General features: G+C 44.6%; 1 protein-coding gene across 2 annotated transcripts in view; it reads left to right on the top strand.

The window, feature by feature from the left end:
• Nucleotides 1-17,542, top strand: part of Grhl2 (grainyhead like transcription factor 2) — a 124,741-nt gene that overhangs the window by 71,650 nt on the left and 35,549 nt on the right. For both annotated transcript variants that reach the window (XM_075961180.1, XM_075961179.1), the window contains exon 8: nucleotides 10,232-10,326. In XM_075961180.1, coding sequence (XP_075817295.1) covers nucleotides 10,232-10,326 — 95 coding nt within the window. The remainder of the gene's footprint in view (nucleotides 1-10,231; nucleotides 10,327-17,542) is intronic.

Raw genomic sequence — 17,542 nt, 5'->3', positions numbered from 1 at the left:
CTGCTCTTCCAAAGGTCCTGAGTTCAATTCCCAGCAACCACATGGTGGCTCACAACCATCTGGAATGAGGTCTGGTGCCCTCTTCTGGCCTGCAGACATACACACAGACAGAATATTATATACATAATAAATAAATAAATATTAAAAAAACTTTATGTGCTTTGTTTAAAACATAAAAATCTAGGATTGGGTCTAGTGTCTCAGAACTGTAAGCTCAGTAATCAGAGAAGGCATTTTGAGTTCAAGGCCAGTTTAGGTTACAAAAACAAAACAAAACAAAACTATGCCAAAAAAATGGTATTACCTTGCTTTGAGGTTTCTTTAGGCAGGAATAGGAACGGGCACAAAGAAAATGAGCGAGATCTCTCCATAAGAACCCTGGCTGGCTAGATGCAGCAAGGAGATGCTATCTTGTAAACATATAAGAAACGTAGACATAACATCCAGCGATGCCACTTTCAGCCCCTCAGGGTGGGTAGAAAGTAGAAGAGATCTGAGAAAGAGGGGGAAATAGAATTCAGCCTGAGGCTAGACGAGCAGCCTATCCTAATGGAGTCTGAAGAGTCATTCTGGAGAGTACAGTTCTAGGTTTTCCTGCAGCCATTCTGATCCTAGCAGTAAGAACTCTTCCTGCAGTGCTATCTGAGGTAACAGGCATTTTAATCATCTGGGAGAGGAAATAGGAAATTATGCCTGCTGGTTACCATGAGTTTCAGTGTAGTCATAGATGGAAATAAAGTGGTGAGGGCTGCCATATTAAATACAGGACACCCAGTTAAAGCTGAGCTCTGTAGAATAAATATATCTTAAGTATTTATTGCACCCACAACCTTGGCTTATAAACACCTAAGCTGTGTGAGCAGAGATGTCAGCTCACCATGCCCATGACAATACAGAGCACATATCTCCTGTTGGTTGCTACTGTCTTGCTGAGGGAGTCAAACGGGATGGAAGGGAGTGGATATATAGTATACAGGATGGAAGGGAGTGGATACATAGTATGCAGGATGGAAGGGAGTGGATACATAGTATGCAGGATGGAAGGGAGTGGATACATAGTATACAGGATGGAAGGGAGTGGATACATAGTATGCAGGATGGAAGGGAGTGGATACATAGTATACAGGATGGAAGGGAGTGGATACATAGTATGCAGGATGGAAGGGAGTGGATACATAGTATGCAGGATGGAAGGGAGTGGATACATAGTATGCAGGATGGGAGTGGATACATAGTATGCAGGATGGAAGGGAATGGATACATAGTATACAGGATGGAAGGGAATGGATACATAGTATGCAGGATGGAAGGGAATGGATACATAGTATGCAGGATGGGAGTGGATACATAGTATGCAGGATGGAAGGGAGTGGATACATAGTATACAGGATGGAAGGGAGTGGATACATAGTATGCAGGATGGAAGGGAATGGATACATAGTATGTAGGATGGGAATGGATAAATAGTATGCAGGATGGAAGGGAATGGATACATAGTATGCAGGATGGGAGTGGATACATAGTATGCAGGATGGAAGGGAGTGGATACATAGTATACAGGATGGAAGGGAGTGGATACATAGTATGCAGGATGGAAGGGAATGGATACATAGTATGTAGGATGGGAATGGATACATAGTATGCAGGATGGGAGTGGATACATAGTATGCAGGATGGAAGGGAGTGGATACATAGTATGCAGGATGGAAGGGAGTGGATACATAGTATGCAGGATGGAAGGGAATGGATACATAGTATACAGGATGGAAGGGAGTGGATACATAGTATATAGGATCGAAGGGAATGGATACATAGTATGCAGGATGGAAGGGAGTGGATACATAGTATGCAGGATGGAAGGGAGTGGATACATAGTATATAGGATGGAAGGGAGTGGATACATAGTATGCAGGATGGAAGGGAATGGATACATAGTATACAGGATGGAAGGGAGTGGATACATAGTATGCAGGATGGAAGGGAGTGGATACATAGTATACAGGATGGAAGGGAGTGGATACATAGTATATAGGATGGAAGGGAGTGGATACATAGTATGCAGGATGGAAGGGAGTGGATACATAGTATACAGGATGGAAGGGAGTGGATACATAGTATACAGGATGGAAGGGAGTAGATACATAGTATGCAGGATGGAAGGGAGTGGATACATAGTATGCAGGATGGAAGGGAGTGGATACATAGTATGCAGGATGGAAGGGAGTGGATACATAGTATGCAGGATGGAAGGGAGTGGATACATAGTATGCAGGATGGAAGGGAATGATACATAGTATGCAGGATGGAAGGGAGTGGATACATAGTATACAGGATGGAAGGGAGTGGATACATAGTATGCAGGATGGAAGGGAATGGATACATAGTATGTAGGATGGGAATGGATACATAGTATGCAGGATGGAAGGGAGTGGATACATAGTATGCAGGATGGAAGGGAATGGATACATAGTATACAGGATGGAAGGGAGTGGATACATAGTATACAGGATGGAAGGGAGTGGATACATAGTATACAGGATGGAAGGGAGTGGATACATAGTATGCAGGATGTAAGGGAATGGATACATAGTATGCAGGATGGAAGGGAATGGATACATAGTATGCAGGATGGAAGGGAATGGATACATAGTATGCAGGATGGGAATGGATACATAGTATGCAGGATGGAAGGGAGTGGGTACATAGTATGCTGGATGGAAGGGAATGGATACATAGTATACATGATGGAAGGGAATGGATACATAGTATGCAGGATGGAAGGGAATGGATACATAGTATGCAGGATGGAAGGGAGTGGATACATAGTATGCAGGATGGAAGGGAGTGGATACATAGTATACAGGATGGAAGGGAGTGGATACATAGTATGCAGGATGTAAGGGAATGGATACATAGTATGCAGGATGGAAGGGAGTGGATACATAGTATATAGGATGGAAGGGAGTGGATACATAGTATGCAGGATGGAAGGGAGTGGATACATAGTATGCAGGATGGAAGGGAGTGGATACATAGTATACAGGATGGAAGGGAGTGGATACATAGTATGCAGGATGGAAGGGAGTGGATACATAGTATGCAGGATGGAAGGGAGTGGATACATAGTATGCAGGATGGAAGGGAGTGGATACATAGTATGCAGGATGGAAGGGAATGGATACATAGTATGCAGGATGGAAGGGAATGGATACATAGTATGCAGGATGGAAGGGAATGGATACATAGTATGCAGGATGGAAGGGAGTGGATACATAGTATGCAGGATGGAAGGGAGTGGATACATAGTATATAGGATGGAAGGGAATGGATACATAGTATACAGGATGGAAGGGAGTGGATACATAGTATATAGGATGGAAGGGAATGGATACATAGTATGCAGGATGGAAGGGAGTGGATACATAGTATACAGGATGGAAGGGAGTGGATACATAGTATATAGGATGGAAGGGAGTGGATACATAGTATACAGGATGGAAGGGAGTGGATACATAGTATACAGGATGGAAGGGAGTGGATACATAGTATACAGGATGGAAGGGAGTAGATACATAGTATGCAGGATGGAAGGGAATGGATACATAGTATATAGGATGGAAGGGAGTGGATACATAGTATGCAGGATGGAAGGGAATGGATACATAGTATACAGGATGGAAGGGAGTGGATACATAGTATATAGGATGGAAGGGAATGGATACATAGTATACAGGATGGAAGGGAGTGGATACATAGTATATAGGATGGAAGGGAGTGGATACATAGTATATAGGATGGAAGGGAGTGGATACATAGTATACAGGATGGAAGGGAGTGGATACATAGTATGCAGGATGGAAGGGAGTGGATACATAGTATACAGGATGGAAGGGAGTGGATACATAGTATATAGGATGGAAGGGAGTGGATACATAGTATATAGGATGGAAGGGAATGGATACATAGTATGCAGGATGGAAGGGAATGGATACATAGTATACAGGATGGAAGGGAGTGGATACATAGTATACAGGATGGAAGGGAGTGGATACATAATATGCAGGATGGAAGGGAGTGGATACATAGTATATAGGATGGAAGGGAATGGATACATAGTATGCAGGATGGAAGGGAATGGATATATAGTATGCAGGATGGAAGGGAATGGATACATAGTATATACGATGGAAGGGAATGGATACATAGTATACAGGATGGAAGGGAGTGGATACATAGTATATAGGATGGAAGGGAATGGATACATAGTATGCAGGATGGAAGGGAATGGATACATAGTATGCAGGATGGAAGGGAATGGATATATAGTATGCAGGATGGAAGGGAATGGATACATAGTATGCAGGATGGAAGGGAGTGGATACATAGTATACATGATGGAAGGGAATGGATACATAGTATGCAGGATGGAAGGGAATGGATACATAGTATACAGGATGGAAGGGAGTGGATACATAGTATATAGGATGGAAGGGAATGGATACATAGTATGCAGGATGGAAGGGAGTGGATACATAGTATATAGGATGGAAGGGAGTGGATACATAGTATACAGGATGGAAGGGAGTGGATACATAGTATGCAGGATGGAAGGGAGTGGATACATAGTATACAGGATGGAAGGGAGTGGATACATAGTATATAGGATGGAAGGGAGTGGATACATAGTATATAGGATGGAAGGGAATGGATACATAGTATGCAGGATGGAAGGGAATGGATACATAGTATACAGGATGGAAGGAAGTGGATACATAGTATACAGGATGGAAGGGAGTGGATACATAGTATGCAGGATGGAAGGGAGTGGATACATAGTATATAGGATGGAAGGGAATGGATACATAGTATGCAGGATGGAAGGGAATGGATATATAGTATGCAGGATGGAAGGGAATGGATACATAGTATATACGATGGAAGGGAATGGATACATAGTATACAGGATGGAAGGGAGTGGATACATCGTATATAGGATGGAAGGGAATGGATACATAGTATGCAGGATGGAAGGGAGTGGATACATAGTATGCAGAATGGAAGGGAATGGATACATAGTATACAGGATGGAAGGGAGTGGATACATAGTATACAGGATGGAAGGGAGTGGATACATAGTATATAGGATGGAAGGGAGTGGATACATAGTATATAGGATGGAAGGGAATGGATACATAGTATGCAGGATGGAAGGGAGTGGATACATAGTATACAGGATGGAAGGGAATGGATACATAGTATACAGGATGGAAGGGAGTGGATACATAGTATACAGGATGGAAGGGAATGGATACATAGTATGCAGGATGGAAGGGAGTGGATACATAGTATACAGGATGGAAGGGAATGGATACATAGTATGCAGGATGGAAGGGAGTGGATACATAGTATATAGGATGGAAGGGAGTGGATACATAGTATACAGGATGGAAGGGAGTGGATACATAGTATATAGGATGGAAGGGAGTGGATACATAGTATATAGGATGGAAGGGAATGGATACATAGTATGCAGGATGGAAGGGAGTGGATACATAGTATACAGGATGGAAGGGAGTGGATACATAGTATACAGGATGGAAGGGAGTGGATACATAGTATACAGGATGGAAGGGAATGGATACATAGTATGCAGGATGGAAGGGAGTGGATACATAGTATACAGGATTGAAGGGAATGGATACATAGTATGCAGGATGGAAGGGAGTGGATACATAGTATATAGGATGGAAGGGAGTGGATACATAGTATACAGGATGGAAGGGAGTGGATACATAGTATATAGGATGGAAGGGAGTGGATACATAGTATATAGGATGGAAGGGAATGGATACATAGTATGCAGGATGGAAGGGAATGGATACATAGTATGCAGGATGGAAGGGAGTGGATACATAGTATGCAGGATGGAAGGGAATGGATACATAGTATGCAGGATGGAAGGGAGTGGATACATAGTATACAGGATGGAAGGGAGTGGATACATAGTATACAGGATGGAAGGGAGTGGATACATAGTATACAGGATGGAAGGGAGTGGATACATAGTATATAGGATGGAAGGGAGTGGATACATAGTATATAGGATGGAAGGGAATGGATACATAGTATACAGGATGGAAGGGAATGGATACATAGTATGCAGGATGGAAGGGAGTGGATACATAGTATGCAGGATGGAAGGGAATGGATACATAGTATACAGGATGGAAGGGAGTGGATACATAGTATATAGGATGGAAGGGAGTGGATACATAGTATGCAGGATGGAAGGGAATGGATACATAGTATACAGGATGGAAGGGTATGGATACATAGTATACAGGATGGAAGGGAGTGGATACATAGTATACAGGATGGAAGGGAGTGGATACATAGTATACAGGATGGAAGGGAGTGGATACATAGTATACAGGATGGAAGGGAGTAGATACATAGTATGCAGGATGGAAGGGAATGGATACATAGTATATAGGATGGAAGGGAGTGGATACATAGTATGCAGGATGGAAGGGAATGGATACATAGTATACAGGATGGAAGGGAGTGGATACATAGTATATAGGATGGAAGGGAATGGATACATAGTATACAGGATGGAAGGGAGTGGATACATAGTATATAGGATGGAAGGGAGTGGATACATAGTATATAGGATGGAAGGGAGTGGATACATAGTATACAGGATGGAAGGGAGTGGATACATAGTATGCAGGATGGAAGGGAGTGGATACATAGTATAAAGGATGGAAGGGAGTGGATACATAGTATATAGGATGGAAGGGAGTGGATACATAGTATATAGGATGGAAGGGAATGGATACATAGTATGCAGGATGGAAGGGAATGGATACATAGTATACAGGATGGAAGGGAGTGGATACATAGTATACAGGATGGAAGGGAGTGGATACATAATATGCAGGATGGAAGGGAGTGGATACATAGTATATAGGATGGAAGGGAATGGATACATAGTATGCAGGATGGAAGGGAATGGATATATAGTATGCAGGATGGAAGGGAATGGATACATAGTATATACGATGGAAGGGAATGGATACATAGTATACAGGATGGAAGGGAGTGGATACATAGTATATAGGATGGAAGGGAATGGATACATAGTATGCAGGATGGAAGGGAATGGATACATAGTATGCAGGATGGAAGGGAATGGATATATAGTATGCAGGATGGAAGGGAATGGATACATAGTATGCAGGATGGAAGGGAGTGGATACATAGTATACATGATGGAAGGGAATGGATACATAGTATGCAGGATGGAAGGGAATGGATACATAGTATACAGGATGGAAGGGAGTGGATACATAGTATATAGGATGGAAGGGAATGGATACATAGTATGCAGGATGGAAGGGAGTGGATACATAGTATATAGGATGGAAGGGAGTGGATACATAGTATACAGGATGGAAGGGAGTGGATACATAGTATGCAGGATGGAAGGGAGTGGATACATAGTATACAGGATGGAAGGGAGTGGATACATAGTATATAGGATGGAAGGGAGTGGATACATAGTATATAGGATGGAAGGGAATGGATACATAGTATGCAGGATGGAAGGGAATGGATACATAGTATACAGGATGGAAGGAAGTGGATACATAGTATACAGGATGGAAGGGAGTGGATACATAGTATGCAGGATGGAAGGGAGTGGATACATAGTATATAGGATGGAAGGGAATGGATACATAGTATGCAGGATGGAAGGGAATGGATATATAGTATGCAGGATGGAAGGGAATGGATACATAGTATATACGATGGAAGGGAATGGATACATAGTATACAGGATGGAAGGGAGTGGATACATCGTATATAGGATGGAAGGGAATGGATACATAGTATGCAGGATGGAAGGGAGTGGATACATAGTATGCAGAATGGAAGGGAATGGATACATAGTATACAGGATGGAAGGGAGTGGATACATAGTATACAGGATGGAAGGGAGTGGATACATAGTATATAGGATGGAAGGGAGTGGATACATAGTATATAGGATGGAAGGGAATGGATACATAGTATGCAGGATGGAAGGGAGTGGATACATAGTATACAGGATGGAAGGGAATGGATACATAGTATACAGGATGGAAGGGAGTGGATACATAGTATACAGGATGGAAGGGAATGGATACATAGTATGCAGGATGGAAGGGAGTGGATACATAGTATACAGGATGGAAGGGAATGGATACATAGTATGCAGGATGGAAGGGAGTGGATACATAGTATATAGGATGGAAGGGAGTGGATACATAGTATACAGGATGGAAGGGAGTGGATACATAGTATATAGGATGGAAGGGAGTGGATACATAGTATATAGGATGGAAGGGAATGGATACATAGTATGCAGGATGGAAGGGAGTGGATACATAGTATACAGGATGGAAGGGAGTGGATACATAGTATACAGGATGGAAGGGAGTGGATACATAGTATACAGGATGGAAGGGAATGGATACATAGTATGCAGGATGGAAGGGAGTGGATACATAGTATACAGGATTGAAGGGAATGGATACATAGTATGCAGGATGGAAGGGAGTGGATACATAGTATATAGGATGGAAGGGAGTGGATACATAGTATACAGGATGGAAGGGAGTGGATACATAGTATATAGGATGGAAGGGAGTGGATACATAGTATATAGGATGGAAGGGAATGGATACATAGTATGCAGGATGGAAGGGAATGGATACATAGTATGCAGGATGGAAGGGAGTGGATACATAGTATGCAGGATGGAAGGGAATGGATACATAGTATGCAGGATGGAAGGGAGTGGATACATAGTATACAGGATGGAAGGGAGTGGATACATAGTATACAGGATGGAAGGGAGTGGATACATAGTATACAGGATGGAAGGGAGTGGATACATAGTATATAGGATGGAAGGGAGTGGATACATAGTATATAGGATGGAAGGGAATGGATACATAGTATACAGGATGGAAGGGAATGGATACATAGTATGCAGGATGGAAGGGAGTGGATACATAGTATGCAGGATGGAAGGGAATGGATACATAGTATACAGGATGGAAGGGAGTGGATACATAGTATATAGGATGGAAGGGAGTGGATACATAGTATGCAGGATGGAAGGGAATGGATACATAGTATACAGGATGGAAGGGTATGGATACATAGTATACAGGATGGAAGGGAGTGGATACATAGTATATAGGATGGAAGGGGATGGATACATAGTATACAGGATGGAAGGGAATGGATACATAGTATGTAGGAAGGGAGTGGATACATAGTATATAGGATGGAAGGGAGTGGATACATAGTATGCAGGATGGAAGGGAATGGATACATAGTATACAGGATGGAAGGGAGTGGATACATAGTATACAGGATGTAAGGGAGTGGATACATAGTATACAGGATGGAAGGGAGTGGATACATAGTATCTAAGGAGTGACAATAGGCCCGAGACTGGAGTGATGACCATCAACCAAGTGTGATCCACTCAACTCTCTAGAGTACAAAAATTAGTTTTATCAATATCTTTTTTTGGCATGGGGGTACAGTTCAATGGTAGAGCATGTGCTTAGTATGTTTAGGCCTGTGTTTGACCCCCACCCTATCTGCACATGAAGACCTTTCCTGTCATGTAGTTTCTTTACCAAAGTCCTAGTGACACCATCTGATTGACAGAATATTTTGTTTTCCAAAAAAAAAAAAAAAAAAAAAAAAGTCCCTGTGGAGGACCTGTCAAGAAAGCCAGAAGGAAGGTGATAAGAAAAAAAAGCAAAATGAATTAATGATCAAATCAGATAAAGACATGGTTTATAAAGATTTACTCCTTTAATAAAAGAACGTGTGTACAGTGTTTCAGCGGTGGAGGAATAGTATCAGCAGAAATTTGTAGTTTATTACAAAAGTAGTCAGAAAAATCAGCAAATTTAAACCTTGTTCTTTGACAATGTGTTATCGAGAGACTCCTATCACTGTTGGTATGTGTGTGTTTGTGTGTGGCGTGTATGTGAATGGTGTGTTTTGAGCTGGGGTCTCCCAGACTGGTCTCACTTGGTCCTAAGGATAACCCTGAACTCCAGAGCCTCGGTCTTTACCTCCCAGTGCAGGGACTATGGGCAGTAGTATGCTTTCCCACCTGGCTACTCTGCTAAGACTTTTTTCTCTTCCAATGTCATAGCCGATTACAAGGAGAGCTTCAACACCATTGGGAACATCGAAGAGATCGCGTACAATGCTGTTTCCTTCACCTGGGATGTGAACGAAGAGGCAAAGGTTAGTGAAACTTGTATTGACTATTCCCTGAAGACTCTTCCAAAATGCTGTGTATGTAGTTTTGAGTCAGAAGGAAGAAAATCAACTTTTCATTTTTTAGAAGCCTCACAGCTTTGCCCTTTTGTGGGGACTCCGAGTGGGCAGGCTCTGCTCTGACAAAATAAGGTCAGCTACCACATCACTCCGCAGTCCTTCAGGTTGTGGGCTCCATTATAGAATGTGCAGCTGTCACTCAAAGTCTCCTACAACCCCTAGGCTTCTCTGTGCCACCATCAGACATCTTGTGTCCTGGACTGACAATCACATTTCAGCACTGTGGCTTTGAAACACTTTGTCGACTGTTTGACCCTTTCTGTTCGACCCTTTCTGTTCCTCTGGGGGCAAGTGTGGTTAAGATGGGAGGCGAATAGCATCCCCACAAACAGGTGTCAAGGACAGATGTCGCCACTGCCTGAGTTTGGATAAGAGAGGTTTCCACAGATAGCCCTGTTTGCTCTCAGTCACAAGTTTGTGTAATTCTCAGCTTCTTCGGGTTCTTCAGCCTCATTTTGCACTTACAGGAACCTTTCAGATAAAGGCTAAGCTGGTTTTCTGCTTCAGTTGTGCACCACCTGGGTGAGTGTTGGGAGGCCTTGTCTTCAGTCTGTAAACAAGGCTGTCAATGCCTCATTGTCCTCTGCGAGGAGGCTGGGTGAGAGAGGAAACTGGCTTGAGTTTGCAGGCGGGCTTTCCAGAAGAACATGAATTGCTCAGTGTCTCCTTCCACTCAGGTATAAAACAATGCAGGTGAAACTGGCTTTAGGCCCGAGAAAGGTGACCCAAGTGGGCACAAGGTGACAGATCAGCAGTGTAGCCTGGAGAGAAGGGGACAGGCCTTTCTTTCCACAGGATGCAAGATCAAGCTTCACACAGAACGTCAGGCAAAGTCAGGCAAAGAGTGTCTCTGGCATGCCCGCACTCACCGCGTGCTCTTGGCTGCCACTACTGTTTAGCTCCCTCCTCCCTCCCAACACTGTCACAGCTCACAGAGGTTTGTCTGTGCTGTCCCAAGGCTCCTGCCACCCCTCCCTCCCTCACTTGAGCCAGGCCCCTTGTCTTTGTCTTTCTCTTTATGCTCTACTACACAAGGGGCCAGCTGTGTAAGGGCACAGCGCTGGGATGTGTTGGAATGTCTCTACTGCACCAACCAGCCTGCTGGGGCATGGGTGCTGGCCATCCAGCCAGGGATCCAGTAGGGACCTAGTAACCCAACAACAGTGTGACCAGAGAGAGGCCGAAGCCACTTCACACTCACTGGGCTCTACATCAGCTGTCCCACAGTGTTAAAGCTAGCTCTAACCATGACTTGTCATCTATGTTTTCAGTGTCACAGTCTGTGGTCATGGCTGTTAGAGGTGAAGTGTTTCAGTAGAGAATGCGGAAATCAGAAGGGTTGGGCTCCATGGCAACCGATGGGGTGGTTGATCTGGGGCTAAGCTGACTGTCCAGCCAGTTCATTCCATACCACTGGCTTGTCATATACAAGTGCTCACTTGCTTTTTAAATGTGTGTGGACACATGTCTGGGTGTACACATGCGTGCTTGGGTGTTTGTTGGTTTGCACATGTATGCATACATGTACTTGGCAGACATGCTGATTTTCTTATACACACTGACAATATCAATTGCTTTTAGGAAGTATTTCATGCTACTTTCTGTAGCGAGTTTGTTTCGTTTCTTAATGTCTATCCTTAGTGGCTGTCATTCTGTTAACTGAAGGGTAAATTTTAAAAGCTGCAAACGATTCTACAAACCAGAAGAGCATTTGGAGACAAGGGCTGAAAGCCAACCCCTCGGCCTGGGATGCTGAGCGGACTTGATGGAGCTTGCTTTCACGTCCGTAGAGTCTGAGGCCATTCCCTAAAACGTCACTGAGTTTATAGTAAGCAGACTGCAAAAAGCAACACAGCATAGCAGTTGTGGGGAAGACGTGCAGCAAAGCAGAAAGAATGGTGGCCTTGTGAAGCCTGTGCTTGTTGATGCCAGGAGTTGCACTTCCGTTCACACTGGCCCATTCTCTGTAGGCTTCAAGGGGCGGGGCAGGGGTGGCCGTGAGGGGTCTCAGTCTGTAGCACAGGGTTTTTCTTTTTAACTTGGACAGAGAAGAGAGACTTGTGGTTCACAAGACAACCAATACACATGGGAATATTTTTTTTTTTTTTTTTGGTTTTTCGAGACAGGGTTTCTCTGTGGCTTTGGAACCTGTCCTGAAACTAGCTCTGTAGACCAGGCTGGTCTCGAACTCACAGAGATCCGCCTGCCTCTGCCTCCCGAGTGCTGGGATTAAAGGCGTGCGCCACCACCGCCCGGCTACACGTGGGAATATTAAAGCATTTATGAACCATTGCAAAATTTAATGTTCTTACCCATATTTAAAAACAAGGAGTTTCTGTTTGGTTGGTATCATTCTTTGAGAGGGTCTGGGATTACAGGCATACACTGTAATACCAGATTTAGAAGATTATTTGTTGTTGCTGCAGGTCTAGGAATTATTTTGGATAATCGAGTTCTAGAAACCATGGGCAAGGTTGTGCGTGGGTTCTCACGATGAGTGCACACTCACTACTTTTTCCTAGTTGTCCCTTTCTCTCTAGCCATGATGTATGTTTGAATTTTTATGCGCAGTGGCATCAACCCTAGGTTCAGGTCTTCTATGGTTCCCTGGGTCAGGGTGGTGGCCACATAATAAAATTCGAAATGGTTCTCACTCTCATGTATCAAGGACTTTACCCACTGGGCCTTCGCCTTAGCTCCTCTTCTAAAAAATTTGATTATTTATTTAGTGTGTGTGCATCCTGTGTGGTACCCAGGGCCTCCCATGTTCTAGACCAGTGCTCAGCCTCCGGGTGCCTTCCCTTGTCCCACTCCGTGGCCCCACTGCCTCTGTGGCTGCCTTGCATGCTGTATCTATCTGTCCTCTAGAACAAACGCATGGAGAGGCCAGGGAATCATTCAGCTTCCTTTAGTGATGGGAGCAGCTCTCGGAGAGGCTGTTCCCACGCTCCCAGCCACAGCCTGGTGGAGACAGAGCCTGCAATGATGGCCCGCCTCTCAGAGCCTGTTTTTCCGGTTGTGCTAGGCCTGTCTTCGACAGGGCCTGTTTCCCTACGGGGTCTGTGCAGTCTGGGCTGAGCATTGTCTCTGGTCCTTGGTGTCTAGATGTCGAGGTTCTGGAGGTTCTGAGCATTGCCACTGTCACAGTGTGGGAACCATGGGAACCGGTCAGCGTGGTGCTGGGTCAGTGCAGCCCAAGGTCCCTGCAGTGAGCTGCAGGCTCAGGGCCTAGTCCTTACACCAGAGTAGCCAACATATGTGTTCTTTTTTGCTTGGGGCAGGGGGTGGTTTTCAAACAGGGTCTCTCTGTGTAGCCTAGGCTGGCTGTGAACTCACAGTAATCCTCCTGCCTCACTCTTCCAAATGCTAGTATTACAGGCTCTGCCACAAGTCCAGCTTCCAGCATCTGGCTTTCCCTTCCTCAGTTTTCTTTTGGCCAGCTGTGAAATGGTGGGGAGTGGGGGAAGAAGCATTCCACAGATGCCTAAGGTCCTGCCCAGAGGAATATGGCGGGAGAGCTGTATACCACGCTCTCATTCACAGGGATGATTCTAAGTTTTTCTTTGTCACCAAATGCTGGCACTTAAAAAGCAGGCTTGCCAACACGCGTCTCCAAGGGGCTGGTTTGTGAAGAGCAGAGAGCTGAGAGTGCTGTGGGAGGGCTCTGAGCGTCCACGGCGGTGACGTCACCCACACAGTGGCAGCCCTAACTGCAGTCCTTTCCCAGGCTCCCAAGGAGAGTCCTGAAGCCCTTCCCTCCACCTTTTCATTCAGTGCCGTCTCCCCGTTCATGGTGATTCCAAGACTGACCTGCTAGAGAGGTCTCATGGTGACGTATAGTATAGTATAGTGTAGTGTAGTGTAGTATAGTATAGTATAGTATAGTATAGTATAGTATAGTATAGTGTAGTATAGTATAGTGTTGGGGTGCTGCTGGGTGTCTTGTGACAATGCTGTGGATCACAGTCCTCTTTGGGTCCTTCACCCTATCAGGACACCAATCCCCGCCCCTCACCCCGTCTCTGTGTTTGCCCCTTCCTACACTCAATCAAATGCTATAATGAAGGAGCTTCTTCACCTTTAAGTGTTTTAAAAAAATCTCTCGCTGGCCAATAGTGGCGCACACCTTTAATCCCAGCACTGGGAGGCAGAGGCTGGCAGATCTCTCTGAGTTCAAGGCCACCCTGGTGTACAAGAGCTGGTTCTAGGACAGCCATAGCTACAAAGAGAAACCCTTTCTCAAAGAACAAAACAGAGAGAGAGAGAGAGAGAGAGAGAGAGAGAGAGAGAGAGAGAGAGAGAGAGAAGAAGAAGAAGAAGAAGAAGAAGAAGAAGAAGAAGAAGAAGAAGAAGAAGAAGAAGAAGAAGAAGAAAAATCTCTCTGCAGCCAATGTTTTGGAAGGATCTTGATTCAGTAAAAATATTTCTCCCTCGCCACCATCAGAGATGAGTATTAATCTCATCTTTCCTTAGAAATAGAAATTTTTTGTTTATTATCATTTTGTCTCTGTGTGTGCAAGCATGGTTGTTTATTATCATTGTGTCTCTGTGTGTGCGAGCATGGTTGCACAGGAGCCAGGGTATGCATGTAGAGGTCAGAGGTCAGCTTTCAGATTCTCTTTGTACCTTGCTTTGAGCCAGGGCCTCTTACCTCTGCCTCTCTCCACACTCTAGACAGGAGGATGCGAGCTTCCATTCTCTGTCCCTGCCTCCTGTCTCCCAGGAAACACACTGAGATCAAGGTGCACTTAACTTCTTATGTAGGTTCTGGGCATGGGTCTCAGACTGTCAAGCTCACGAGACGAGTGCTTTTACCCCCAGGCATTTCTTTTGACAATTTTAAAAGAAAAACCTAGACTAATTTATGACCATGAAACTAACTGGTACAGTGAGGATTCTCTTTGTTGCATTTGAGGCCAGCATCTCTGCTCCCCAGGGTAGAGCAGGACCTTGTCATCAAGTCACCTGTGAACATTCTTCCAGCTTGCTAGGACTGGGAAAGACCCCCTCAAGAAGAAAGTCATTTTAGGGCTGTTCAGGGACACAACTGTGTTAACAAGCATTTAGGATGACACTGGAGGCATCACATATGACATGTGTGTGGATCTCAGATTTGGATTTGCATCCCAGCACTGCAAGATTAGGTAAATGGGAGGGCGGATGCTACCCTCCGGCTCCTCTCTTACCATCTTCACAGAAGGAACTCAGACATTAAAACAAGATGGATCCTGTGATTTTCCTACCTCACAGAATGTAGGATGTAACTTACAGGGGTCAGGAGGGAAAACACATTCGGCTGCACGTCCTCAGGCAAAGCCATTTGAAGACCCCATCCTGCTTGGCCACTCACCTCCCCCTCCTCAGTGTCCTGGGCCCACACTCACCCAGCCCCAGCAGGGATACTGTGCTGGTTTAACACTTTTGTGCTCAGAGCTTCCTTATCCTTATTCCTTATTATTTTCTTATCCTTATCCTTATTCCTTCTTTGTATCATGAAAGCCGTTCATGGGAATGGCCACAACCACTGCTACTAAGCTCTTATCAATGGAGTGCATGTGTGTGCTTGTGTTCATGTGTGTGTATGCAGACTAAACCAACATCAGCCTCTCTCTCCTGACTAGCCTGATGTTAGTGAGTTCTGTGTGTGTGCAGGCTCATGTACATGTGTATGCATGTGTGTGTGTGCTGACTAGTCCAGCAGTGGCTCTTGCACAGCAATGAACTCGCTCGTACCTTCTAAAGGCATTGTTCTCTAATACTGCAGTTCTGTGATATCAGTGGGTTCTTTCTACCTTCACATGCTTATTCTTCATCTTCCCATCATACCAGCTCTTTCTCTGGTATTCTCTAATTCATTTTTATGGTTTTCTCCATGTGATTTTCTTATACTTTTTTTTCCAGTATGTGAATAGTTTCCTTCTCTTTCCTTTATCCAAAACCATGTAAGAGGTACAGCATTTAAGAAACAAAACACATTCACATGTAAACTAGCAGATAAGGGTGGGTTCCTCTAACTTTGCTTCTTTTTCTATGCTTTAGAAAAGGCATAGAAACTGGAGGGCCTGTGAGCTGGCTCAGTAGGTGACGGTTCTTGCCACCAATGCCGATGAGATCAGAGTTCTGTCTCTGGAACTCACATGGTAGAAGGAAAGAACTGATTCCTACAAGTCGTTCTCTGACCTTTATACATATGTGTTCATGTGTGCACTTGAGTGTACACACACACACACACACACACACACACACAGAACTGGATTTACAATAGAAGCTCACCTGTAAATTTGAACCTGTAGGAGCCAGCAAGGTGGGTGTGGCATGTCATGCTGACATTTCCCCTGAGCCATTCCCCTCGATACTTTAATTAATGACAAGTAACCGATTTTTGCTTCAACATTAAAAAGATGTCATTTAAAAACTGAGGCCATTTCTGAGGAGTGATTGTTGACATGATTGGCTAGTGACAAGTAGGGAGGGGTAAGAGGCCTTTGTGTATCTGAAGGCCATCCGTAAGGGAGACAGAAGCCCATGGGATGCCCGAGCGCGGCTTTGATTGTTCTGTAGACAAGTTGGCCGAGTCGTTGTGGAGATTTGATGAGCAGTGTCCTCCAGAGAGACCGCCTTTGCCCTTGTGAGGTCTTGGCATCTTCCCTTTCTCCTTGTGTGGGTGGTGTCCTCCTTCAGGGGTTGCCTTCTCAAAGGGCAGCTAGTGCTGAGCAAGCCCCACCCAACTTCCTGCGCACAAGTCAGTAATGTCTCCTCTAGCTTAGGAGACAGCTTGGTGACAGAGCAGGTCTGTGATGGCAGTGACATTTCCCACGAGGAAGCAGGGAATCGGGAAGAGCAGACTCACGGCAATCTTCTCGTACACTCCCTGCCGTGTGGTTGTTACTTTGAGGTCACACTAATGAGAGGTCAGCTTACACTCAGTACCCAATCACAGCGGATCTATCATGTCTCAGATTTGTTATTTCTTTTCATGCCTCCTTCTTTTTCTTTCTTCTTTTAGTTTGTGTGTGTGTGTGTGTGTGTGTGTGGTGCCCACAGAAGCCAAAAGAAGATCTCAGATTCCCCTGGAACTGAAGTTACAGGCAGCTGTGAACCACCAGATGTGGGTGCTGGAAGC

Source organism: Microtus pennsylvanicus, chromosome 2 (assembly GCF_037038515.1).
Source record: "Microtus pennsylvanicus isolate mMicPen1 chromosome 2, mMicPen1.hap1, whole genome shotgun sequence".
Lineage (NCBI taxonomy): Eukaryota > Metazoa > Chordata > Mammalia > Rodentia > Cricetidae > Microtus > Microtus pennsylvanicus.
This window is presented reverse-complemented; position numbering and strand designations above follow the sequence as displayed.